At 42.6% G+C, this 26,025-nt stretch overlaps 1 protein-coding gene across 1 annotated transcript in view; it reads right to left on the bottom strand.

Moving 5' to 3' along the window:
- PHLPP1 (PH domain and leucine rich repeat protein phosphatase 1) overlaps window positions 1-26,025 on the bottom strand; it is a 1,852,281-nt gene that overhangs the window by 115,165 nt on the left and 1,711,091 nt on the right. Inside the window, 1 exon segment of the mRNA XM_044065187.1 lies at window positions 15,603-15,719. Coding sequence (XP_043921122.1) covers window positions 15,603-15,719 — 117 coding nt within the window.

Raw genomic sequence — 26,025 nt, 5'->3', positions numbered from 1 at the left:
TATAAATGGTTTGTGGACTTTTTTTTTTTTAAACTTTGGTCAGGTACAACAGAAACATGAGTTGTTTGTTGAACATTTGCAATCTACCACTGACCTCCTGAAATTTTCACTCAACCATTCTGTTACAAATGCAAATTTTTTTGGATTTAATCATCATTCACACTAGTTGTAGATTCGATACAACTATAAATAAAAATAATGTGCAATCTACAAGATACATACATGCAAATAGTATGCACCTCACACACATACAAAAATGCTATCAAAGGACAACTTCTAAGAACTAGTAGATTAAATACAAACGAAGATGCCGTCTACCAGGAACTTCATAATATGGCAGTTGATTTTTCTACTCGAGGCTATAACTCTAAAGTGATTGAAGAAATAATGCAATTTGCTAAAGATGAAAGAGAAAGCTTGGGTAAAGCTCATCTGTTAGGAAATTAACTTACTAACAGGAATAGAAAAAGGGTTGATAATGATTGGCCCGCAGGCTATGTCATGAAATATAATAGACATACATATCAAATTAAATCAACAGAAAAGTATTGGACTATTTTAGAATCGGACAATGACGTTAAAAGGATTGTGGGTAACAAACCGTGTTTTATATATAAGAATGAAAATGGTTTTAAGAAATCTTTATGTTATAAAGACCTTAAGCAACTATAAAAACACCTACCGGTCCACTACTCCTTGTCATCACTGCACTTTTTGTGAATACATTAATTTAGATAAAGAAATCTATCACCCTGTGTCTAACCGGATATTTATTTTTTAAAACTTTTGCATAACAGAAAATGTGACTTATTTTGCCAATTGTGTACAATGCAGTTGTTTTTATGTAGGCAAAACTTATCAAAAATTGAAAGAATTGCATCACATCTTTCTGACATTCGCAGAAAAGTCGAAACTAATGCTTTATCAAGGCATATAACATAAAGTAAAGACTATTCTTTTAAATTTCGAGCTTTGCAGAAACTATACCCCACTAAACATGGAAGGGATTTGAATAAGAACAGCAATTACTGAATATAAGTGGATACATTTTTTGGTACTTGCGTATTATCGCAACCAGATTTTCGTGTTTGCGAAATACGCATACCCCCACAGATCCAAGTGCATGAAACACTTCAAACTGTTATTCTACTTCCTTACAACTGCCCGACAACTTTACATTACTTTTAGGAACAGGGACAAATTGAGAAACCCTGTTCCCTGCCTTGCGTGAATTGCAGACGCACGCTTGAGGTGTAATGGCTGCTATCGTTCTGTCAGTTGGGTTCTTAAGTGTGTCGAATATCACTTCATAAGAGTATCTAATATCACAGTTTGGACAATGAATTAAATACATTTTCAGATGCTGTTTCTCTCGCCAATGTATATGCACCCACTGTAGGATTTTGATTGTTTGGGGGGAAGGTGCTTCATGAAAACTCAAACTAAATTGTTTTCCCTAAACAGTAAAGTGAAGCTGAACAGGCAGTTACTAATATCCTTGTTCTGAAGACATACTAACTATTAGTAATGATAGGGCAGACCTACTTATAATTCAAATGTTATTCTAATTCCTTATTACTGCCCCAAAAAAGTACAGTTGTGTACACTTACCATAAATGTAGACGTTTGAGTGTATTCACTGTTGCAGTCATCACACTTGAGTTATCTGCCTGCAGGTAGCCCTCAGTCGGCCTGAATACCAGAGTCTTAGGATTTCTGCATCGGATGCTGTCGCCTCTTCCTTGACGTCAGGTCGTCAGGGGTATAAAACAAGCAGCCAAAGCCATTACACATCAGTTTTTCTTGCCCCAGATGTCACGAGCCCACCAAAATAAGAAGCAATTACATGGTGTGGAACACCTCCAGTAAAAAGTAAATACCACTGCCATAAGATATGGCTAAAAAAGAGGACAGGTGGAAAGTATATAAAAGTCAGGGGGCTGGAGGGAGGGTAAAGTACAGTTTTGTACCTACCATAAATGTAGATGGTCGAGTGTATTCACTGCTGCAGTCATTACACTTGGGTTATCCTGCCATCAGGCAGTCCCGCAGTTGGCCAGAGTTCCAAAGTCTTGGTCCGGCGTCGGTTGCTGTCGCTTCTTCCCTGACGTCAGTGCGCCAGGGGTATATAAGATGCAGCCGACGCCATTTTCTTCAGTTTTTCTTGCCTCAGATGTCAGGTGCCCCCAAAAAGGTAGGCAATACATATTGCTAATAAAACATACATAAAAGGTAAAACCAAAACCTTCAGTTACCAGCAAATACACCAAGGGTAGAAAGGAATAGATAAGTCCCAGCTAAGAAAGAGGGGATGGAGGGAGGGTAACCTGGACTGCAGCAGTGAATACACTTGAACATCTACATTTATGGTAGGTACAAAACTGTACTATGTTCATCGTGTTTCACTGCTGCAGTCATTATGCTTGGGTAGAATCCCAAAGCTGAGGTAGGGTGGCTGGTTCTATAGAGGATTTGAGGTGGCTATGAGGCCCTACAGCACTGCAGTGGCAAAGCCAGCTCTGGATTTAGAATAAAGAGGCAAGTGATAATGTTTGGTAAAGATGTGCACTGAACTCCAAGTTGCAGCTTCCAAAATATCTTTGGTAGGTACTCCTCTACCGTAGGCAGTTGAAGTGGCTGTTGCCCTGGTGGAATGTGGTCTAATGTTACTAGGTACAGTTTTCCCATGCTGTGTGTAGCAGAAACGGATACAGTGACATATCCACTTGGAAATTGTCTGCTTTGAAATAGCCTTTCCCTGTGATCCTGCAGCATATGCTACAAACAATTGCTCAGTTTTCCTGAAAGCTTTTGTTTTGTCCAAGTAGAAACGTAACTGTCTGTCTTGGTCCAATGAATGCAGAAGTCTCTCTCCTTTATTCTGGGGATTTGGATAAAAAGTTGGCAAGTGAATAGTTTGGTTAAGAGCCTCACTGGATACCACCTTTGGCATAAATGAAGGGTTTGTTCTTAAAGAAACCCTGTCTTGGTGAAAAATGATGAAAGGCTCCACTGCCATTAGTGCCTGTAACTCAGACTCTTCGTGCTGAGGTTATTGCCAAAAGCAGAGCAGTTTTCCATGAGACATATTTTAATTCTGCTGAATTGGCTGGCTCAAAAGGAGGTAAAGTTAGTTTTTCCAAGACAAAATTTAGGTCCCAAGTTGGTGTTGGTGCTCTCCGGGGCGGTCTTATGTTTTTAGCCCCTCTGAGGTACTGTTTTAGCAATGGATGAGAGAAAATAGGAGGATCTGTGTTGTAATGAGCTGAGATGGCAGAGGCGTGGATCTTAATGGATGAGAAGGATAGGCCTTTGTCCAGCATCTCAGTTAAATATTGTGATATCTGAGGAATATTTGGGACTAGAGGGTAAAAGCTTTGAGCCTGGTTCCAGGCACAGAATCTCTTCCACTTTTCTGAATAGGATTTCCTGGTGCTAGAGCTCCTGGCCTCCAAAATGACATCCATAACAGCTTTAGAGAGAGGTGTTGTCTGCTTGTCTAAGGAATCTGCCATGCAGCCAGGTTTAAGGTTTTGAGCTGGTTGTGCAGGATCTGATTGTTTTGTTGAGTCATAAGATGAGGAATTTGAGGTAAAATCCATGGTGGGCCTTGAGCTAAGTTCTTTAAGATTGGGTACCAGTGCTGGCGTGGCCAGTCTGGGGCAATCAGAATCATCTTTGGCTTTTTTTGTCTGGCTTTTAGGAGTACCTTTGAAAGGAGAGGCAGTGGTGGGAAGGCATAAACTTTTAGGTTTTTCCAGCTGAACGAGAGAGCATCCACTTTCCATGCTTGTGTGTGGTAAGTCCTTGTGCAGAACTTCTGTAGCTGGCAATTCATTGGGGAGGCAAAAAGATCTATGCCTGGGCTCCGCCATTTTTGTGGCATCATGCTGAATACTTGTGGATTTAATTTCCACTCATAAGGATCCATGATGTTTCTACTTAAGTCGTCTGCCAGAGTATTGTTCTTTCCTGGCAGGAATTGTGCTTGCAGATTAACTTGATAGGTTAGAGCTGTGTTCCACAAGGTCATGGCTTGTCTGCAGAGGGGGTAGGAATGAGTGCCCCCTTGCTTGTTTATGTACCACATAACTGTGGTGTTGTCTGTCTTTCGTAATAGTTGTCCTGGATGCAGTAGGTCCTTGAAAGCTGTTAGGGCATTTTGTAGAGCTAGCATCTCTTTTTGATTGATGTGAAGATGCAGTTGGTCTGTGGCCCACTTGACCTGAATACATTTTCCTGCCATATGTGCTCCCCAGGCGTAATCTGAAGCATCTGTTGTTAGTGTCTGCCTGGCTGTGGGTAGAGTGAAAGGCTGTCCCTTGTTGTGGTGACATGCCTGTGCCCACCATCGAAACTCCTGTTGTAGGCAGGGGATAAGTGGTATTACTGTTTCCAAACTGTGACAGTCTTGAGTCCAAACACTTTTTAGGTACCACTGTAATTTCCTCATATACAGTCTAGCATATGGTATTAGTAGTATGCAGGATGCCATGAACCCCAAGGGAGTTGGGTTTTTGTTGCCATCAATTGAAAGCACTGAGTCAGTTGTCCTTGCTTGTCTGGCATGAGATAAGCCATCTGGGCCGTTGTATTTAAGCTGGCACCCAGGAATATTACCTCTTGTGAGGGCACTAGTTTTGACTTCTTTTCGTTTACTGTGTACCCTAGGCAAATTAGTAATCTTTTTAAAAACGGCAGATGCTTTAGAAGAATGTCCTTGCTCTCTGCTTGAATAAGGCAGTCGTCCAAGTATGGATATATTTGAATTCCTTTTTGTCTGCAAAATGCAATTACTGGTGCCAGGCATTTTGTGAAGACCCTGGGCGCAGTAGATAAGCCAAAGGACAGTGCAGAGAATTGATAATGCATTGAACCAGCTATGAATCTGAGGTATCTTCTGCAATTTTGTCTGATAGGGACATGCAGGTTTGCCTCTTTGAGGTCCAAAGTAACACGCCAAGCCTTCTTGCCCAGCATGGGAAGAAGCTGCTGTAGTGTCAACATTTTGAATTTTGGAACATCCAGGTAAGTATTTAGCATAGAAAGGTCCAGTATGGGTCTCCAGGCTTTGTTCTTTCTGGGGACCAGGAAAAGTCTTGAGTAAAATCCTTGTCCTTGTTCCTGTTGTGGCACTTTTTGAATAGCTCTCATGTCCATGAGGGCTGTGATTTGTTTTTGTGCCTCTGTCCATTGATTTTGTGGCAGGTCTGGCATTCCTTTTGGCCTAGGAAGAGTGTGAAAGTGGAACCTGTTACCTTGAGCCACAATATTCAGAACCCATTTGTCTTGGATGATTATATGCCAATTTTGTGAAAAAAGTGCTAGTTTCCCCCCTAAGGGTGCTGCCAAAAGGTAAGTGCTTGGCATTTGAAGGGGGAAGTCATTGGGACGGTTTCCTATAAGGTTGTGACTTGTCTTCCCCTCCTTTTGGGGTTGAAGCACCCCACTGTCGTGGTCTGTAAGAGCCTTGGGGCTGAGATCTGCCTCTTGGGCATCTGTATCTGCCTCTTTGTGGTCTGTCTGACACTGGAAAGGACCAATTTTTTGAAGGCCAATTTCTGCTAAATTGAGGTGGCTGTACCTGTAAGAAATCCTTCACTGTTTGCATAGATTTTTGCCTTATCCTCCATTTTCTTTAATGCCTCTTCTGCCTTAACACCAAATAAAATATCCTGCTGTAAAGGAGCATCCAATAATTTTGCCTTAACATGATCAGGTAAACCATGTTCTTTTAACCAAGCATGCCTTCGAATCACAGATCCTGTAAATGCTGCTCTACAAGAAGCCTCTAATGAATCAAAACCACATTGCAGAGTATGTTTTCCCACTTGTTCAGCTGCATGCAATAAATCCTGCATTTTCTTATAGTCAGGATGTTCTGAACTTGTAAGCATTTTCTGTTTTAACAGAGACATTAAATATTGTTGGTATTTAAGCATGTGAAACTGGCAATTTAAAGCACTTACTGCTAAAGTTGCAGAAGTGTAAACTTTCTTCCCCCATCTGTCTAATGCTCTAGAATCCCTGTCAGAGGGAACTGGATTTTTAGCTGTGGAAGCCTTTACCCCTTTGGGACCCTGGGAAATAGTTTTTGGGTCAGCAACAGGGTTTTTATAAAGAAATTTGTGAGAGTCAGGGACTCTGTAGTACCTGTCTGGCTTGACTGGAGCAGGGGGCAAAGAATCAGGATTTAAACTGGATTCAGAGAACACATCATCCACAATATCTAACACTGGCGGAACAGCAAAGGGCCTGTGCTGAGGCAATAATAGGAAATCTCTGAGCCTTTTCTTGGTTTCTGAATAATCCTGGCCCTCCCAATGGAAATGCTCCCTCATGGTATGTAAAGTTTCCCCAAAAGAGTAATCCTCAGGAGGAGAGGCTGAAGGGATTGATTCTTCAGCATCAGAGTCCTCATGGGGGGTAAAGAGTATCCCTGGTCTGAAGAGGAATCCGAAGAAATGGAAACCTGGTCAGAGGAATCATAGTCTGTATCCTGCCTAGGCCTTTTATCAGGAGGAGGATGGGAACCCCTGATCAGAGTAATTAAGTCTTTGGCCATTTTGAGCATCTGTTTTTTAGGCATGGAGGCCTGTCCAGGTGAATGCTGTACTTGCTTCTTTGTCTTTAATGGAGTTTTAGACTTGGCTGTAGTTTTGATGTTAAGCTGTGAAGGTCTAAAAACACCCTCAGAAGCCGATGCCTGCTCAGCGGCTCCAGATCCATCTGAGGGGTTAGTTTCCGTAGGCCCAATACCTTGAGTATCCAGAGGCCTAGCTGTCTCCACGTGGGAGTCGGAGGCGGCCTGTGGCTCTGAGGTAGCAGGTGTCAGGGGCTGCGAAAGCGCCTCACTGAGAACCAGCGAAAAGGCGACTGGCCTAGAAGAGGCTTCATCGTCAGTTTTGGACCTCGGATGCCTGTCCTTATCCTTGTCTTTGCGTTTTTTGTGAATTCTGGTTGTCGGTTGGTCTGACGGCACGGTATAATTGAACCTTCGGCCAAAGTAATGGCGAGCAAAGTCAAAGCGATGTTTAATAGTGCGCTTGTTAAATTTAGCACAAAACCAACAACTAGTGATGTCGTGGTCTGGGCCTAGGCATGGAATACAGTAAGAATGAAAATCCTTAAGAGGTATTTGCTTCCCACAAGAAATACAATTATTAACTTTTACTGACATCAGTCTGAGGCAAGAAAAAGTTTCCCCAATGGGGTACTTAGCTTTATCGAAGACTTCGGTTCTGAAATTCGTATTGAAAATCTCAGGAGTCGGCCGACCCACACTTGCGAACTGCTTTTGCTTCGGGCACTGCACAGCAAGAAAGACTGAAGAAAATGGCGTCGGCTGCATCTTATATAACCCTGGCGCACTGACGTCAGGGAAGAAGCAACAGCAACCAACGCCAGACCAAGACTTTGGAACTCTGGCCGACTGCGGGACCACCTGATGGCAGGATAATCCAAGTGTAATGACTGCAGCAGTGAAACACGATGAACATCCAGGACTGCAACAGTGAATACACTCAAACATCTACATTTATGGTAAGTGTACACAACTGTACTATGTTCTTCATGTTTCACTGTTGTAGTCATCACACTTGGGTTGATTCCCAAAGCTGAGGAAGGGTGCAGGCAGTCAAGAAGTATTAGGGCTGGCTAACAACCCTTGCAAGACTGCTGTAGCAAATCCAGATTTAGAAAAGATAGGCAAGTGGTAATGCTTGGTGAAGGTGTGTACAGAACTCCAGGTTACAAGCTTCCAGGATGTCCCTGGTAGGGGACTGCCCTGTGAAATGCTGTAGAGGTTGAGGTAGCCCTAGTGGAGTGGGTTCCGATTCCCTGTGGGGTAGGTTTTCCATGATGTTTGTAGCAGAAATGGATGCAGTGTGCTATCCATTTGGAGATGGTTTGCTTTGAAATGGCCTTGCCCTCTGCCCCTGTAGCAAAGCTGACTAGCAACTGGTCAGATTTTCTGAAAGGTTTAGTCCTGTTAAGGTAGAACCTAAGCTGCCTGTGCACATCCAAGGAGTGCAGGATCCTTTCCCTTTATTCTGAGGATTAGGGAAAAAGGTTGGTAAATGGATGGATTGGTTTAAAGCCACACTGGATACCACCTTGGGCATAAATGATGGGTTAGTCCTGAGGGAAACCCTGTCCGCATGGAAGATAATGAAGGGTTCCACAGACATAAGGGCCTGCAACTCGGACACTCTTCTTGCTGAAGTGATGGCTAGAAGTAAGGCTGTTTTCCAAGAGAGAAGTTTTAACTCTACTGCAGCAGCAAGCTCAAAGTGGGGAAGTGTGAGTTTCTCTAGTACAAAGTTAAGGTCCCAGGCTGGAGTGGGAGCTCTCCTTGGGGTTTTAGATTGTTAGCTCCTCTCAAGAACTGTTTGATCAGAGGGTGAGAAAAGAGAGGTGGCTCAGTATTGTAATGAGCTGAGAAGGCAGAGACATGAATCTTAATAGAAGAGAAGGATAGGCCTTTGTGGAGCAGTTCTGCTAGATAATCTAGGATTTGAGGTAAGGTGGGCACGGTTGTATCCTTTCCCTGAGACTGGCTCCAAGAACAGTATCTTTTCCACTTTTCTGAATAGGATTTCATAGTACTAGGCCTCCTGGTCTCAAGGATGACATCCAGCCCTGTTTGCTGAGGGTTACTGGTGATGTATTCATGGAATCTGCCAGGCTGCTAGGTTCAGGGTTTGCAGCAGAGGGTGCAAAATCTGGCTCTCCTGCTGGGATAGCAGGGAAGGGGTCTGATGCAGGTGCCAGGGTGACACTGCTGTCAAACTGTGTAAAAAGTGGGTACCAGTGCTGGCATGGCCAGTCTGGTGCAATCAGGATTGTCCTTGGCCTGTCCTGTTTGATCTTGAGTAGTACTTTCGAGAGGAGGGGCAGAGAGGGAAAGGCATAAATTGAGGGGTTTTCCCATGTAAAGGATAGGGCATCCACTTTCCATGCTTTGCTGCGAGGAGTTCTGGTGCAACATTTGCTTAACTGATGGTTCTGGGGGGAAGCAGAGAGGTCCACCTCTGGTGTTCCCCACCTGTGGATTAAAAGCTTGAATTAGTTGGGTTCCAGTTTCCACTCATGTGGGTCCATTAGATTTCTGCTGAAGTCATCTGCCAGTGAACTTTGTTTGCCTGGCAGGAATTGAGCTTGCAGGTGCACTTGATTTCTCAAGGCTGTGTTCCACAGAGCCATAGCTAACCTGCAGAGTGGGTAGGAATGAGTTCCCCCCTGCTTGTTTATGTATCACATAACTGTGGTATTGTCTCTGTCTTTATCAAGAGTTGTCCTGGAAGGATAAGGTATTTGAAGGCTGTCAGTGCATTCTGTACAGCTATTTCTTTTTGACTGATATGTAGGTGCATTTGTCTTGGGATCCATTTGCCTTTAATACATTTGCCTGCCATGTGAGCCCCCCATGCACAGTCTGATGCATCTGTTGTCAGGGTTTGGGCAGCGGAGGGTTGAGTGAAAGGGAGTTCTCGTTGTGGTAGCAGGCCTCTGCCCACCAAAGGAACTCTGTCCTTACGCAAGGAATGATAGGAATCACTGTTTCCAGGTCCTGAGAATGTTGACACCAGAGACTTAAGTACAACTGACGTTTCCTCATATGCAGTCTTGCATATGGAATTAGGAAAATGCATGAGGCCATGAACCCTAGGGCTTGCAGTATTTTTCTTGAAGATAGCTGGGTTTGGGTGGCCAGTAGTTTGTCAAATAAAGCTGTTTTTCTGGAGTGAGGAATGCCATCTGAGAAGTTGTGTTCAAGCTTGCTCCCAGGAATACAATTTTTTGGCTGGGTACCAGATGTGATTTATTTTCGTTGATAGTATAGCCCAGAAAAGTTAGGAGTCTCTACAAATGTCAGGTGCTGAAGTAGCAATTCCGGACTGTCCGCCTGAATTAGGCAATCGTCCAAGTATGGGTAAATTTGAATTTTTCTTTGCCTGCAGTATGGAATGGCTGGAGCCAGGCATTTTGTGAATACCCTGGGCGCAGTAGATAAGCCAAAAGGAAGTGCAGAGAACTGATAGTGCATAGAGCCTGCCCTGAAACGTAGATATTTCCTGCAAGATTCCCTTATAGGGATGTGCAGAAAAGCTTCCTTTAAGTCCAGGGTGACCAGCCAGGAGTCCTTGGCTAACATAGGAGGCAGCTGTTGGAGAGTAAGCATTTTGAATTTTGGTACCACCAGGAAGGTGTTGAGAACTGACAGATCCAGGATAGGCAGCAATAGCTTTCTTTTCTGGGCACCAGAATGAGTCTGGAGTAGAAACCCTGTCCCCTTTGCTCTGTTGGAATAGGTTGAATGGCCCTGATACTGAGAAAAGAAAGTACTTGCTTTTGGGCCTCTGCCAACTGGTTTGGGGGGAGGTCTGGCAATCTGCTTAGGGTTGGCAGTGAGTGGAAGTAGAATCTGTATCACTGGGATACAATGTTTAAGACCCATCTGTCCTGGGTAATGTACTCCCAGTTTTTTGCATGCAGGGTGAGATTTCCTCCTAGGGGTGCAACTACTTGGGCATGGCTGGGAAGGATGAAGGACAAGTCATTGTGAACGTTTTCCATAAGAGGGTGGCTTACCACTCCCTGTTTTTGTGGTGGGATCACTCCATTGTTTAGATCTGTGCATACCCTGAGACTGTAGTCTTGTTGGTCTGCTGCCCCTGGGTTTGGACTGAGAGGGACTGGAAAGAACCAGTTTTTTGAATGCCAATGCCTACTGAATCTAGGTGGCTGTACCTGTAGGAAATCTAGAACAGTTTGCATAGATTTAGCTTTTTCCTCCATCTTTTTAAGAACTTCTTCTGCTTTAGTGCCAAACAGACATTCTTGGTTCAATGGAACATCTAGTAATTTTGCTTTGACATGGTCTGGCAAGATTTGTTCCTTCAGCCAAGCATGCCTTCTAAGAACAGACCCAGTGACGGCAGCCCTGCAAAATGCTTATAAGGCATCAAAACCACACTGCAAAGCATGTTTTCCAACTTGGTTTGCAGAATGCATTAACTCTTGTAAATCTTTATGTTCTGCACAATCAGGAATCAACATAATTTTTTGTTTAATTAGTTCCATAATATGCTGCTGGTACTTCAACATGTGAAACTGGCAATTTAAAGCCCTGATGGCAAGAGTTGCAGAGGTATATACCTTCTTATCCCATCTGTCTAAAGCCCTAGAATCCCTGTCTGAAGGGGTAGGGTTTTTGGCTGTAGTAGCGTTAATACCTTTAGGTTCCTGGGAAATGGTCTCTGGATCCGCAGTGGGATTTTTAAATAGAAATTTGAGAGAGTCAGGTACTCTGTAGTACCTGTCAGGCTTTCTAGGAGCTGGTGGCAAAGTATCAGGGGTAAGACTGGACTCCATGAAGACATCATCTACAATTTCCAGAACAGGGAGGATTGCTAGAGGCCTGTGCTGAGGCAAGTTTAAAAATTCCCAGAGTCTCTTTTTGGACTGTGGGTAGTCCTGGCACTCCCAGCGGAAATGCTCTCTGAGGGTATGAAGGGTTTAACTGAAAGAAAAGTTCTTGAGGGGGCGAGCCAGAGGGAATGGAATCCTCTATATCTGAATCCTTATAGGTAGGATAAGGGTATGTGTCCTAGTAATCTGAGGGGTCAGAGTCATCGGACTCATGATCTGTAGAATCAGAAGGAAAACCAATTCTTTGCCTTTTAGAGGAGGAAGGCTGGTTTCCCCTAATTAAAGTAATAAGGTCTTCAGCCATTCTCAGCATTTGTTTCTGTGGCATGGAAGCTTGAGAATGCACTTTGGTCGTCGGTTTCCTAGGTGTAGTGCGAACTCTGGGCCTGAGAAATCCGGTAATTTTATTCAGAAACAAAGTAGTCTGTTTAAAATGAACATCGTAAGGTCTGAATACACCCTCAGAAGCATGTGCCTGCACAGTGGCTCCGGACCCATCCAAGGTAGAGACATCCGCAGGTTCCATAGCTGAAGCATCTTGCGGCATACCGGACTCCGAATGGGTCTCAGTAGAAGCCTGCGAATCTGTAGAAGCGGGTATCAGAGGCTGCGAAAGTGCCTCATTGAGTACCGGTGGACTTGCGACTAGCTTAACAGAAGTGTCATTGGCAGTTTTGGACCTATGCAGTCTCTATCTTTACCCTTACGTTTTTCGGAAGATCAGTAGTCAGATGGCTTATCAAAGCCATTTTGGAATACTGAGAATGAGAGCGAAAGAATTTAGCGACAAAGATAGCTCGATAAATAACAGGCGTTGAACAGGGCACAAAACTGACAGCAAGAAACGTCATGGTCTGGGCCTAAACAGGTGACGCAGTAAGAATGAAATTCTCTGAGGTATTTGCTTTCCACAGGCAAGACAATTATTAACTTTTTCTGACATCGGTTAGAGCAAGAAGAAAGGATCCCTAACGGGGTACTTAACTTTAGAAGACTTCAGGTCTGAAACTCGAATAACAAAAATTTCAGGTAGCAGCTGACCAGCACTTGCAAACTGCTTCGGGCTCCGCTCGGCAAGAAAAGCTGATGTAATGGCATCGGCTGCATGTTTTATACCCCTGACAACCTGACGTCATGGAAGAGATGACAGCATCCGAAGCAGGAATCCCAAGACTCTGGTATTCGGGCCGACTGAGGGCTACCTGCAGGCAGATAACTCAAGTGTGATGACTCTTCAACAGTGAAACAGGAACATCTTTACATTACTTTTAGGAACAGAAACAATTTGTAATGTAAAGTTTTTGGGGCAGTCCTAAAGAATTGGAATAACAGTTTGAATCATTTTCACTTGTCTGTGTTTTTCTTCTCAGCATTCCTTTCCTCCCAGTTAAACTACTCCTTTCCTCAGTAACACAGCAGCCCTTGCCAATTGAAGCGTGCGTGTGTAATGCACGCAAAACTGGAAGAAGACTTGCACGATCATTTCTCTTCCTGAATGTAAGCCAAACTGATTTTTCATCAGTAAGGGAGTAAAATAACACCTTACAGTGTTTCTCACACTGGATTTCATTGCAGCATGTGAATTTCACAACCGTGAAAATCTGGTTGCTATAATATGCAAGTACCCATTTTTTTTTTTTTTTTTTTTTTTTAGCTGACCACCCACCTGGATTAAATGCTAAAAATAGTCAAACCCTTCCTAACATAGCTATGTGACCCAAATGCTGACTTATTATATTATACACACACACACACACATATATATATATATATATATATATATATATATATATATATATATATATATATATATATAAAATTTATTTATAATTGATTCCAGTTTTTTTTATATATATTTTGTGTGGTTTTATGTCATGTGACTTTTATACGTGATTTTTATAGGTGGGGATTTTATATAAATGTATGTAATGTGATTATTATTTCATTAGACACAGATGAATAGTCCATTTGGGCTTGAAAGCTTTGCTGTTGATTAATAAAGGGTGCATTTTTATGATGGTTAGAACCTCCAGTAAGTGCAGTCAACTCAAAAGGAACACTGGTTGGCTGGGTGAGCACTTAAGTGTTCTGGACCTACGAGATACAGTAGAAGGGTAGAAGTATTTAAATAGCTTACACAATTTATACTTTAGCGCTACTGACAACAGCAATGAAAGAGAAGGGGGAATCCGATAGGCAAAGGGCAGACAACAAAGGTACTGTCTTTAAAAAGTCAAACTGGGGGTCAGGCTAGGGTGGTGGATCAGCAAAACAGAACCTTAACAAGCCAGATGAAAAAAGAACCTTAAAATTTGTAGCCATAACCTTCCCATCACAAAGGCTATGTACAACAAGCAATAAGGTCTAGTTCCTGGCTGAATAAACTATGTTAGTTAAGAACAAAACAGTGCACTTAACATATGTTTTAAACAATTACAGCAGAAGAAATATTAGATTTAAGTGCAGTGTACTTTGATTTTTTTTTTCCTTTTCTAATGTGGAGAGAGACAGAAGAAAAAAGCATCCATCCACAGCAGTGGAAACCAATAACTAAAAGAGGTCTCTAACATGCCAGATGAAACCAGACCCTGAAACCTGTAGCTATAACCTCCCCTTCACAAAGGAGATATGCTATAAACACTGACGCCTAAGTAACTGGCTGAACTGTTTTGGTTAACAAAATACTGCACTTGCTTATTCAAGAGCCTTACACAAACAGCACAACTAATGTATTGATACAATACTATTTCAGCTCTAGAATGACAAAGGTCAGTCAAAAAAAACTCAATACTGAAGTGTTTGAAACAGTTTTAAATACTAAGGAAGCTGTCTGAGGTGACTGCATGCACAAAAGAAATGTTTAGAGTCCAGGTTGGCTCTGTTATGTTGAGGATAAATATCTAATGACCTTTCATGATCAAATACCAACACAGACATCAGAAAAGGTCATCAGGAAAGATGGGAGTCATTTAGGTGAGAGGGAGTCCAGGCCTCTGCACTACCAATGCCTAATGGTGACAAGGTGTGTGAGACTGTGTGAAACAGTCTAAGGATGAGCAGTTACTACTGCAACAGTACAAAAGCATGCATGGTAACCCCCTCCCCAAGCATAAATGCAAAAGCGCAAGAGTATGGCACAGCTGATCCTGTCCTGTTATAAGCATGCACATCAGCCACTAAGAGAAGGTTTAGAGACAAAAAGGCACGGTAAAACCCTGTCCTGCCAAGAATGAAAGAGGAAAATACATGGCAACTGAAAATATTGACAGTCAAAGAGGAAGAGGGGGTGAAACAATCAAAAAATGTTTTAGTCCAGGGCAAGGGCTGCAGTGCACTTTAAAAAATGAGACTTAATGAAGCAATGTATCTGAAGAAGATACTGCTTTGACTCTTGGCTTGTTTAAAAACAGTATTAGTGCAAAGTGCTGCAAAAGTGACATCCAAAAATTCTGACCACATAAGAGCCCTCATTTCGTTTCGATTTAACAAAAACTTGAAGTCATAAAAAAACATTCTTATCTGTTTTTTTTTCTTGCATCAGTCCTATTATGTATAAAACGATCTAAGCTTTGGGTTGGTAAACACAGTACATAAAGAACATCTGAACAAACCGACCAGCAGTTAACAGCAAACCTCTGTTACTGCACCTAAGCTGAAAAACACTGCATATCAGTTTCTTCTTGGTGCGTAAAAGCTGCCCAATACATCACTAATGAGGTGACAAAGCAAGTAGTTTACTGCAAACTGATGTCATGGTACTTACCATGAATTCCTTCGGTCATTAAAACATCTGGATATTTGCTTCCATACTACAAATATGCTTTCTCTAAGCAACTACTACTGTCTTTGTTTTACTTTAGTAAATATGCCCCTGCGGCAGAAAGAGAGGCTTTTCAGTGTGCAGGGAAGCATTTAAACATAGCTCTTCTGTAAATAATGAAATCTAAGAGATGTAATACGTCAGATACTCTGGTATCTTGGCAACCACACTAAGAAAAAGGGAGAATGCTTTCTCAACTGCCAACTGAGTACCTGTGTTCAAATGCAGTCTTTGGAATGTACTTCGGTAACTTAGAAATCTATTTGCCTAATTTTTTCACATCTGAAAGTTACCTATTCGCCCACCTCCAAATTAAGTACTTAGACAAATTCACATTATCTAAACATACTTGTTCTTCACTCCTGAGGCCTCGGTATAACCATGGCTCCACACAGCTGGTGCTCCAGAAGCATCGCCAACTGAAAATGTAGTAGAAGTTTGATCAATCTTAAAGCATTGGATGTTACTGCAAAAGAAACAGTTCAGATTAGTAAAATTCTGCTATACATGTGCATTACTACCAGAATGCTTTGCCTGACAATACAGAACTGACAATATTAAGAAATTCCAGCTTTGTGTTTAGTAAGAATAAAAACAGCAGCTATAGATGTTCTGTCTTTATTTTTCACCACTTAAACCTTTGGGCATCACATCAGCAGAAAAGTAAAGCTGAGTAAGTTAAACTTACCATAACAGTAAATGTTCAAATGGCCACTGCCGCAGTAGCCTTAGCTATACGAGTTATATGCTGCCAAGGATACAACAGTTTGCTAGCTTCCAAAGCTTCTAGGTACCTTCCACATGCCCAAGCTATCAGGCAGCTCAAGCTAGCTGACTAAAAGACAAGTTTGGGTGCGGCCCCCTTCACAGCTTTCCTGCCAGCAGTGAGGGAGAGGCTGAGCCCTGAAAAGACAATGCTAGGAACAAAAAATAAATAAAAATAAATGTCCACACCCTGGCATAAAAAACACACTAAAAAACAAGGGGGTGGAGGGAGGGAGTGGCTACTGCAGCGGAGATCATTTGAACATCCACTGTTACAGTAAGTGTAATGCAACTGTATTCTGTTCATCATACTGATCACTGCAGTAGCCTTAGCTATATGGGTAGATTATCTTTGTTAACTACACTTGGAAGGTAGAAGGAGATGAGTCCAGAAGCCCCTGGAGAATGGCCCAAAGTTTGATCTGGAGCTAGAAAAGGAATCAAGCTTATAGTGCTTTGAAAAATTATATACAGAGGACCAAGTAGCAGCTTCTGGAATAGCTCTAGAATCTAATTATTTTAAAAAAGCCATAAATGAAGCCAAGACCCTGGCACTGTGGGCCTTGACCCTGCCTGGAATAGTTTTGTTATGGTGAGTATAATAAAAGGTAATAGCCTTTGACAACCATTTGGAAATAGTCTGTTTTGACACAGGTTGTCCCTTCTAACCTTCACAAGAAGTGATCAATTGATCCGAAGATCTGAAAAGATTTAGTTCTGTTAATATAGTACCAGAGTTGTCTGTGGTTATCCAAGGTACAGAGTATCCTTTCTCTCTCATTTTTAGGTAGAGGAAAGAAAAGGGGGAGATGGATAGTTTTAAAGTAAATTTATACATCACTTCAGGGATAAAAGAAGGATTAGTTCTCATAGACACCCTGTCCCTCTGGAAAATGAGATATGATTGACTTAGCATAAGAGCTTCAACTCAGGCACCCTTCTTGCAGAGGCCAGAGTAATCAGTGAATCTCTTTTCCAAGTTAAGAACTTCAAGTCAGCCAGGTTAGCTGGTTCCAATGGAGCAGTTAACTTCTTTAACACAAATTTAAGATCCCAAGGAGGGCCCACCAGTTTTCTAGGAGGACTCTTATGCAAACCCCCTTTTGAGACCATTCTGACATGGGAATGCATTGCAAGAGTAGGATCCATGGGCAGACATGCTGAAATGGCTGATAAACGAACCTTAACAGAGGAATAAGAAAGGCCATAGGACAGTAACTCACACAAATGCTGTAGAACTAGAAAACAACCAGCCCCGAATGGGTGCTGGTTATGTTGTTTTCACAGACTAGAAAACATTTTCCATCTGCTAATACATGATTTTCTAGTAGCATGCTTTCTTGCCTCCATTAGTATTTGATACATGTCAATAAACAGGTGCCTAAAAGAAATTAAGACCCTATCATCCAGGCAGTTAACTGAAGTTAATTGATGTTGGAGTGTATCAAACATCTCTGTTCTTGTGCGAGTACATCCAGCCTTTGAGGAAGCTTGTGGTAACTGCCCCTGGCCATTTCCGAAAGCGAGATCCACAGCTATTTGGGACAGAAAGGAGCCGCCACAATGATCTTGGGGGATTCCTTCTGAATATTCATAAGTACCCTGGATATTAGTGGAAAGGGTGAAAAAGCATACAGGAACATTCCTGTCCAAGGAAAAGAAAAGCCATCTGTCTTTCCAGGCCTTCTTGCATGGAGTCCTGGAACAGAATCTTGCCAGTTGATTATTCAGAGAAGCAGCAGAGAGGTCTACTTGAGGAACTCCACACAGATGGATCAAATCTTGGAAGATCCTCTGATCTAGTTTCCATTTGTGAGGGTCTGCCCTGGTCCTGCTCAACTGGTCTGCCACACAATTTTGCTCTGACAGAATGTAGGGTGTCTGTAGAGTGAGATTGTGCTCTGAAGCTATATCCAAAGCTAACATGGCTAATCTACTTGTTGATGTACCACTGGACTGCAGTATTGTTTAAAACCACTTGAAGTGGTTCTGGGGACCAAAGATGGTTCAGAGAGTTGAGTGCCTTAATCAAGACAAGCACCTCCCAGAAATGTATATGCTTGCATCTGTCCTTGGTGTCCCACAGTCCCTGCACTTTTATCCCTGCTAAAACTACTCCCCAAGCAAACTCAGAGGCATCTGTGGTGACCGATTGCTTTGGAGTAAGGAGAGAGAAAGGGATACCTGGATTCAAGGATATCTGCAGTCTTTTGTGGGAACAATACATGCAGAGGAGGAATGAGGTGTAAAATAAGGTAGGATTTGAATGAGCTATGTAATGTTTGACTGACAATTACTGGACAGATTATAAGTGATGTATAATGTTTGCTACTATAATTGTGTCAACATGGCTTGTAATGTATAATGTTTGCAACTAGAATTGTGTCAGGATAGTTTGTTTTCATTTATATAACTATACGATCGCCTTTGTCATATGGAATAATTTAATAAAGATATTTCTTGTTTAAAAAGAAAAGGATATCTAGTGTCTCTACCGAAAGATTTCTTTCCTGACAAATTCCAGCACTGGGATTTGAAAAGATAAAGGGTGTTGATGCTGGGACCAAAGAGATTTCAGATACCACTGTATCTTTCCCATGTGGAGTCCTGCCAGGGGTATCCTGAGACTCTTAGCTACCATTAGACCCAGAATCCTGAGATATCTCCTCGCACTGACTGACGTGTGTGGAAAACCTTAGAACAGATCATCTATTTTTTCCTGTGGAAGAAAAGCTCTTTCAACTGAAGTGTCAACCCAGGAACACAATTCTGTCTCAGAGTCAAAGACTTCTGAATGTTCTTTTGGAACCCCAGCTTGTATAAGAGATCTCTCACCCAAGAGAGATAGAGACTCCTGACAAACTGAAAAAACAATGCAAAGATAAGCAAGTCATCTAATATGGAAAACGTGGATACCCTGTAGCGAGCTTTAAGTGGAGCCTAGAAACTGTGTGAACACTCTTGGTGCAGTGGATAGTCCACAGAGTAAGGCAGACAATTGCTAATGTGATCCAGACACAAAACCTTAAGAAATGTTTAAAATCTGGATGAACAGGGATGCAAAGAAGAACATGTAGAAAACAAGAGTGTCTGATCTGTGGGAAGACAAATGACCTGCTGGAAAGGAGGAAATTCCTCCCACTGCCAAGTAACACTGATAAAGGATTTTTCAGAACCCATTTGTCTGAAACAATCTGTTGCGAAAGAGAAAAATGGAGATTCAGACTTTCTGGAAGAAAAAAGGGGCCAGTGAGGGAGGGGGTCCATAAGGTCTCTTGAATGGTCATTCAGACTTGTTGGACCGTCCTTGATTTTGGGAGATTTGAGACTTCTTTTTGAACCTGTCCCACCTTGCCATTTCTTCCTAAATGTCTGTTTATATGTATTTTGTTGCGACTGTTTATTCTGTTTTTTTTTTTTTTTTTTTTTTTTTTTTTTTTACCAAAAATGAATGAAGAGAAAAAATCCCTGGGAAAATATGGAAATCTTAGAGATTTCCCTGGATTAGCTTGCCCCATTCATCACACTTTTTTATTGCTTCTACAGCAGAGTGGCCAAACACAATCTCTATTCAATGGAGAATTTAAAATATAATTTTTAACATTATGTGGACAGCTCTCAAAATCTAGCCATGCAAATCTCCTCAAAACAGTACTAGTGGCTATAGCCCTGGAAGTAGTATAAGCAGTCATACACACTGTAAACAATGAATAGTGACCTATGGAATAAAAGTTAAAGATTTTTCTTTACAAGTACAAGAAGAAACTGCAAATAAAACATTCCTCATACTTTCACAATTTGTTAGAACTAACATATATAAGCACGACAATTTAAAATTCTGAAAAATCAAAGTATACATTTTTTTCCCATACCTATCAATAACTTCCCCATCCTATTAGAAAGGGTAGGATTGGAATTACCCAAGTGCTTAGCAGCAGTGGGATCAACTAGAGCTACAGCTGCTGGGTCAGGTTTGTGAAAAAGACTGAGAAATTTTATAGGGGCAACTGGCTATCAGGAAAACTACAGGCAGCAACACACACATCCACTAAAGCAAACAAAACAGGAGGAGTGTGTGTAGGTTCTGGAAAATCCTTCTATAACAACTTGTAGTACTTTGAGGAAATGAGTAACTTCGATGTTCTCCCACTGAAAACACTGGTACATTCTACTGATAGCCTCAGAAAAAGAAAAAAAAAACAGGGAGAATCAGAAACTGAGCTCTCATCTGAGTCTGAATCAGAAATCTGTGTGTGTGTGTGTGGGTGGGGGGGGGGGGGTGTATCCATCCCTGCATCTTCCTGTTCAGATTCAGAATCTTGAATCTCTTTAGGAAATGAGGAATCTCTTTCTTTTACCAGCAACTAGTATATAGGAAGGACCAACAGCCTGAATTAAACCCTGAGCCAGACCAGTAAAGTACTCCTACCCAAAGAAAATTAAGGAGGAGTAGATACAAAGTTGGTTTTCTGTTACTTTTTGACAGGAAAAACTGGTCCAACTGTGTTACTAACATCAGCAACAGCAGCTTCCCTCAGGTATGGGCACACCATTCTGACAAAACAGGAAAACCTTCACTGCTCCCTCTCTCAGGACTGGCATGAGTAGCTTCCTCTTTTCCACTGAGGGGACCCCAAGGGCCGCAGAGGATATGGCTAACTCCCCAGTTCATAATGGCTGTAGGTGTTACACCAGAGGGATCCACTGTAAAACATGACTGGTCTGACATACAACAAACGGCCACAGCGTAATCACCAACTTGCGGCTCAGGAAAACTGCTAGCCTGCTGCAGTGGCAAAAGCTGTTTGCTTAATTGTTTTTGTAGATGGACGGACTAACCATGGAATTGGTAGCCTGTTCCATGGTCAAGCTGAAAATTATGTTTCTTTCCTGAGAAAGGCAAGCAGCAATTGCCAGTAAACACTACCAGTCCACAAATGTTACTTTTCAAAAAAAAAAAAAAAACACAGTAAAAAAGCAATTTAAAACACTTTCCCAGACACACAAAAGCAAAATAAACACAATTTATTCACAGAAAAAATGTTCAGTTGCTGTACACCAGTTTTAAACTGACAGAAAAAATGGCTTCATTTAGAAGTATGTCAGAGTCTCAGACTGTCAAGTTAAGACAACACTCCTAGCTTTAAAATAACTTTCCTGAAGAGTAAAGTAATAAAATAACTTTACTGGAAAGGCTCACCCAAGACTCTGCTACAGTTTGCAGTGAGGGAAAGGTTAGTTTGCTTTCTATTTGTTGTATCTTGTATTACTTTATTCCCTTTTTCTATTTTGTATACTGTGATTTGTTTTCTTTACACTTTACTTGTATTCTTTTAACTGCATATTAAAACTTGAAGAGAGACCACAGCTGTGTCTCTTGTGAGTCAGACAGAAATTTCTCCCAGCCTCTCACCCTGTTACTGTTGTGTTCTTAAACACCACTGCATTTCTAGTTGCCTGCCCCTTATGTTTATTTGACCATGTATCTCGTTTCCTCTCTGCTTTTACTGGATGGTGCGAGTTAGCACAAAAGTATCATTCTGCGAAATCACACCCCTTCAGCTATTTAAATTTATTGGCCATCCTACTGTATTTCATAGTATCAGAATGCCTCATGTACACAAACAACCCTCTCGTCTTACATCACAACACTCAGACTTGTGAGAGATGCACTTATATATCCAAATTGGAAGCCATGCACTCTCAAGTCAAGACTGGAATAGCTGCTCAAGAGAAAGTCAACACCTGCACCACACCACATGCAACACACAGCCCACCTGCACCACACCACATGCAACACACAGCCCTCCAGAACACCCACCATCACAGCTCTCACATAAAAACACAAGCCACACACCCACCTTCGTGGAGGGTCTCAATAGAAATCTACCCAAACAGCAGAGACTCCCAAGGCAGAAACGCACTCGACCACCACAACACAGCACAAACCACAAGACATACAGCTCACCTACACAGTGTGCCCCTCAACCTAAGCCCCTAAGCAAAACAGCTTTCCTAATACACTAATCATAGGTGACTCGATAGTGAGGCACACTGATGTCCCACTCACTAGGTTGAATAAGTAGAAGGTAACAGTAAGCTGTCTATCAGGTGCCAGAATCAGACAACACACACACTGACTCTGTCACTTGTCCATGTGGGTGTGAATGACCTGAGACGCACCTCCATGGACTACATGAAAAGAGATATGGAGGAGCTCTCGGAATATGTGGCCCTGGCAGATATGACCCTAGCCTTGAGCAGCACCCTACTGTTGCCCAGAATGACACCACACTACAGGCAGAAAATTATTAACTTCAACAATTGGCCAAGTTTCTGGTGTCATTCTAAGGGGATCCAGTATCAGTTTGCTTGGGATGACATGACTGACAAGACCTCGATGCTTTGCAAGAGATGGCCTGCATCTGTCACCCCTGGGTTTCCAGACACTGGCTAAAGCTCTTGCCACCCCTACAGTGCCTTTTTTTAGGTGATTTTGCAAAGACCAAATTACTACCTTAACAGCTATAAATAAATGCTGTCTGAGGGTCATGCTGCTCAATGCTAGAAGTCTAAATCTCAAGATGCACTTGCTCAAAGTACTCCTCAAAATGGAGAACATCGACATTGGTGCTGTAATGGAGACCTGGTTTAAAGCAGCAGAAAGCACCCCTGCACGACCAGGCTATAACTCATTCCACATCTTTTGGCCCCAGAACATGGACCGAAGCTCAAGGTGGTGGTGTCTCCATATTCACAAAGGATATGCAGACTTCCAGACTACCAGCATAACGCATCCGAGGTACTTCCGGTACAACTAACATTGGGTAAGACGGTGATTCAGGTCGTAGCCTGCTATAGGTCCCCAACCATGTCCCAAGACTCTCACTCCACTTTCCTAAGCACCCTGGAAACTATTAGGGTCCAACCCAACACTCTTATACTAGGTGATCAACTACCCCTCCATCAACTGGGAAAACTACTCATGCACCAATACACTGGCCTAACGATTCCTGGAATTCATCAATTCCAATTCCTTGGACCAGCTCTTTCTTACCCCCACTAGAGGAAGCAACATCCTTGACCTGGTTATTACTAACATGGGCAACCATTGCTCTACACCAATAGTCAATTCCTCCCTTGTTAGATCTAACCAAAAACTAATCACCATGGAAATCCACATCTCACCCACATCCCCCACAAAGGTAACCACCATGAAAACTTCTCCAAAGCTGACTGTGGGCTCCTAAAAACAGAGGTGCCTAACGTCACGTCACCCATGTCAATGGAAAACAGATGCATGACTGCTGAATCATACACTAATGCACTGTATGAACACATACACAAAGGCATGGAACTAGCCATACCCAACAGAACCAAGATGCTCTCATCCAAATAAAAGGAAGCCAATCTGGTGGTCCCCTGGCATTTATAAACTCTACAATCGAAGAAAGAAACTGTTGCAGAAAACGGTGAAGTCCCAAGACTGGATAAACTCCCTTATTAGCCTCAACAAAAAGTCGAGAGCCCTCATCAAAACCTCTAAAGCCAGCTATGAAGGCAGAACTGCGGCAGACATTACAAACAACCACAAAGCCTTCTACAGTTATATCAAGAATCTCCATGGCAATAACCAGGTTTGATCTGAGATACTGGACAATGGTACCTCCTATACTGAGCCAACAGATATTGCCAACATACTGGCCAACAGATTAAGTGTCAACGTTACCCCTCTCTCCCCGCTAAAGGACCAACCACAATACTGGAGGAATGCCAGGCACCCAGCATTACTGCAGCACAGGTTAAAGCTGCACTTTCCAAGGCCAAGAATACAGCTTCCATGGGACCCGACAATATCCCTGGATGTGTTCTGCGTGAACTGGCACCACATCTGCGTGTCCTATTCAATCACAGCCTCACCTCAGGCTTTGTCCCTACCAAATAGGGCACTGCTACAGTCATCCATCTCCATAAAGGGGGAGCGAATACAGACCCTGGAAATTATTGCCCCATTAGCCTAACGAGTCTGATATGTAAGGCTATGGAGCGCATCATCATGGACCTAATTAACAAGGATATAAGGAATCTCAAAACTCTAGATCCCACTCAATTTGGTTTTGTGAAAGGTAGATCATGCCTGCTTATCCTGGTTGACTTCTTTCAGTCAGTCACCAGGCCTGTGGATGAGGGTAAGGCAGTTCATACAGCCTACCTCGATCTGGCCAAGGCCTCTGATACCATTCTCCATACAGGAATTATTGATAAACTCACCACACTAGGCATCAACCCTAATATCACTAGGTAGGTTGCAAACTGGCTCACAGATAGAACCCCACACTGTGAAAGTAGCGGACTCCAACTCAGACTGCCGACCAGTCACGAGTGGAGTCCCACAGGGATTGGTCCTAGATCCTCTCCTGTTTGGCATCTACTTCTCAGAAGTTCAGGCCAACATGGAGGGACTCTGGCTGACCAAGTTCACAGACGAATGCAAGCTGGGAACCATTATTAACTCCCCAAGTGATGTAGACATCCTACAGAAAGGCCTCACTGAGACCAATGACTGGTGTCAAAACCATGGCCTTAAGCTTAACGCCAAAGAATGAGTCATCATCCCCTTTGGGAGAAACTCAGTTCCCACTAATTACTACATCGATGGTAGCCCACTGAACACTGAAGGCGTTATAAGAGATCTGGGGACACAGGTTGACAGCAACCTCCCCTTCGTCACCATATTGCCACTGGGGTCAGAAAGTCCTTCTATGTGGCACATTTCATTACCAAGGGTTTTGCATCCAGGAGGAAAGAGTTCATCATCTCTCTCTACTCTTCCTCATTAGGCCAAACAGAGTACAACACCCCATTTGGCATGTATCTCACTAGACAAATACAACAGCTGGAAAGGCCACAAAAATACCTCATGAAGAGGATCCTAGGCCTTAAACACGTCCTACATGGACAGGCTCAAAAAACTCCAGCTATTCTCTGACTCTAAGAGGTGATCTCTGCTCAACTTACAAAGCCATGTCTGACCCAGCTCTGACAGAAATGATGCATCTAAAGAAATCCCAGTCCCTCTGCACCACACGCTCCAGAGACCTCAACCTCATTATCACAATCAACAGAACATGCTGGAGGGACAGGTTCATAACCCAGAGACTGCCCTTGCTCTGGAATGGACTTCCCATACATGTCAAGCAGAGCACCTCACTGGCCCTCTTCAAGAGAAATCTTGATGAGTGGATGGGAAATAGAAAGTTCACCCAGGGGATCACTACAGAGTGGCTCTACTTGATAAATGCAATGGGAACTAATGTCGGGTGGCACGACGCCAGGGCACTTCTATGGGCTAGGCTTATAAAGGTTCCAGGGCCATTAGCCTAGTACACACCTATGAACCTATAAGAGGGCATTATACTCGATGGGTATGATAAGGGTCAAATAAAGTGACACTACGACTTCCCTGGACCTGGATGCCATGCCCTTACTTGTAAGTTGGGAGAGACAGATTGGTTTTCTTACTACCATGGATACATGTTGATTAAAGGCCAGATTACAGTCCACATATGTTTCCAGATCCCTGACTAATGGGTCAAGTCTTGGGGATGTCTTATCAATGGAGTAATTAGCTTGGGTGACAGTTTTCCCAAAAGGCACTACAATGCATTTCTTGGCATCGAATTTTAATGTGCGACTATGGCACCAGTCATTTGTCTGTTAGACCCTCTTTTAAGATGTTTGGGTCATGGGGGAATCGATGATATCTCCCAATTTTCAGTCATCTGCAAACTTGGTTAGCCAAAAGCCCTTGACATTAGATCTTACCTCTAAGATGTAAATGCCAAATAGGAGTGGTCCCAGCACAGGTTTCTTAGTGGAGGTTGTCTGACCAACCCTGACGTGCTGGATTCATTCTGTGAGCCAGCTGACAATCCAGCGAGTTATGTAGAGGTTTATCCCAGTTTAGCGAGTCTGTTTACTATACCCGAGTGGGATATTGTATCGAA

This window comes from Protopterus annectens, chromosome 3.part0 (assembly GCF_019279795.1).
Source record: "Protopterus annectens isolate FY-2018-M chromosome 3.part0, PAN1.0, whole genome shotgun sequence".
Taxonomy (NCBI): domain Eukaryota; kingdom Metazoa; phylum Chordata; order Ceratodontiformes; family Protopteridae; genus Protopterus; species Protopterus annectens.
The sequence above is the reverse complement of the archived record's forward strand: the minus strand, read 5'-3'. Positions and strand labels throughout refer to the sequence as shown.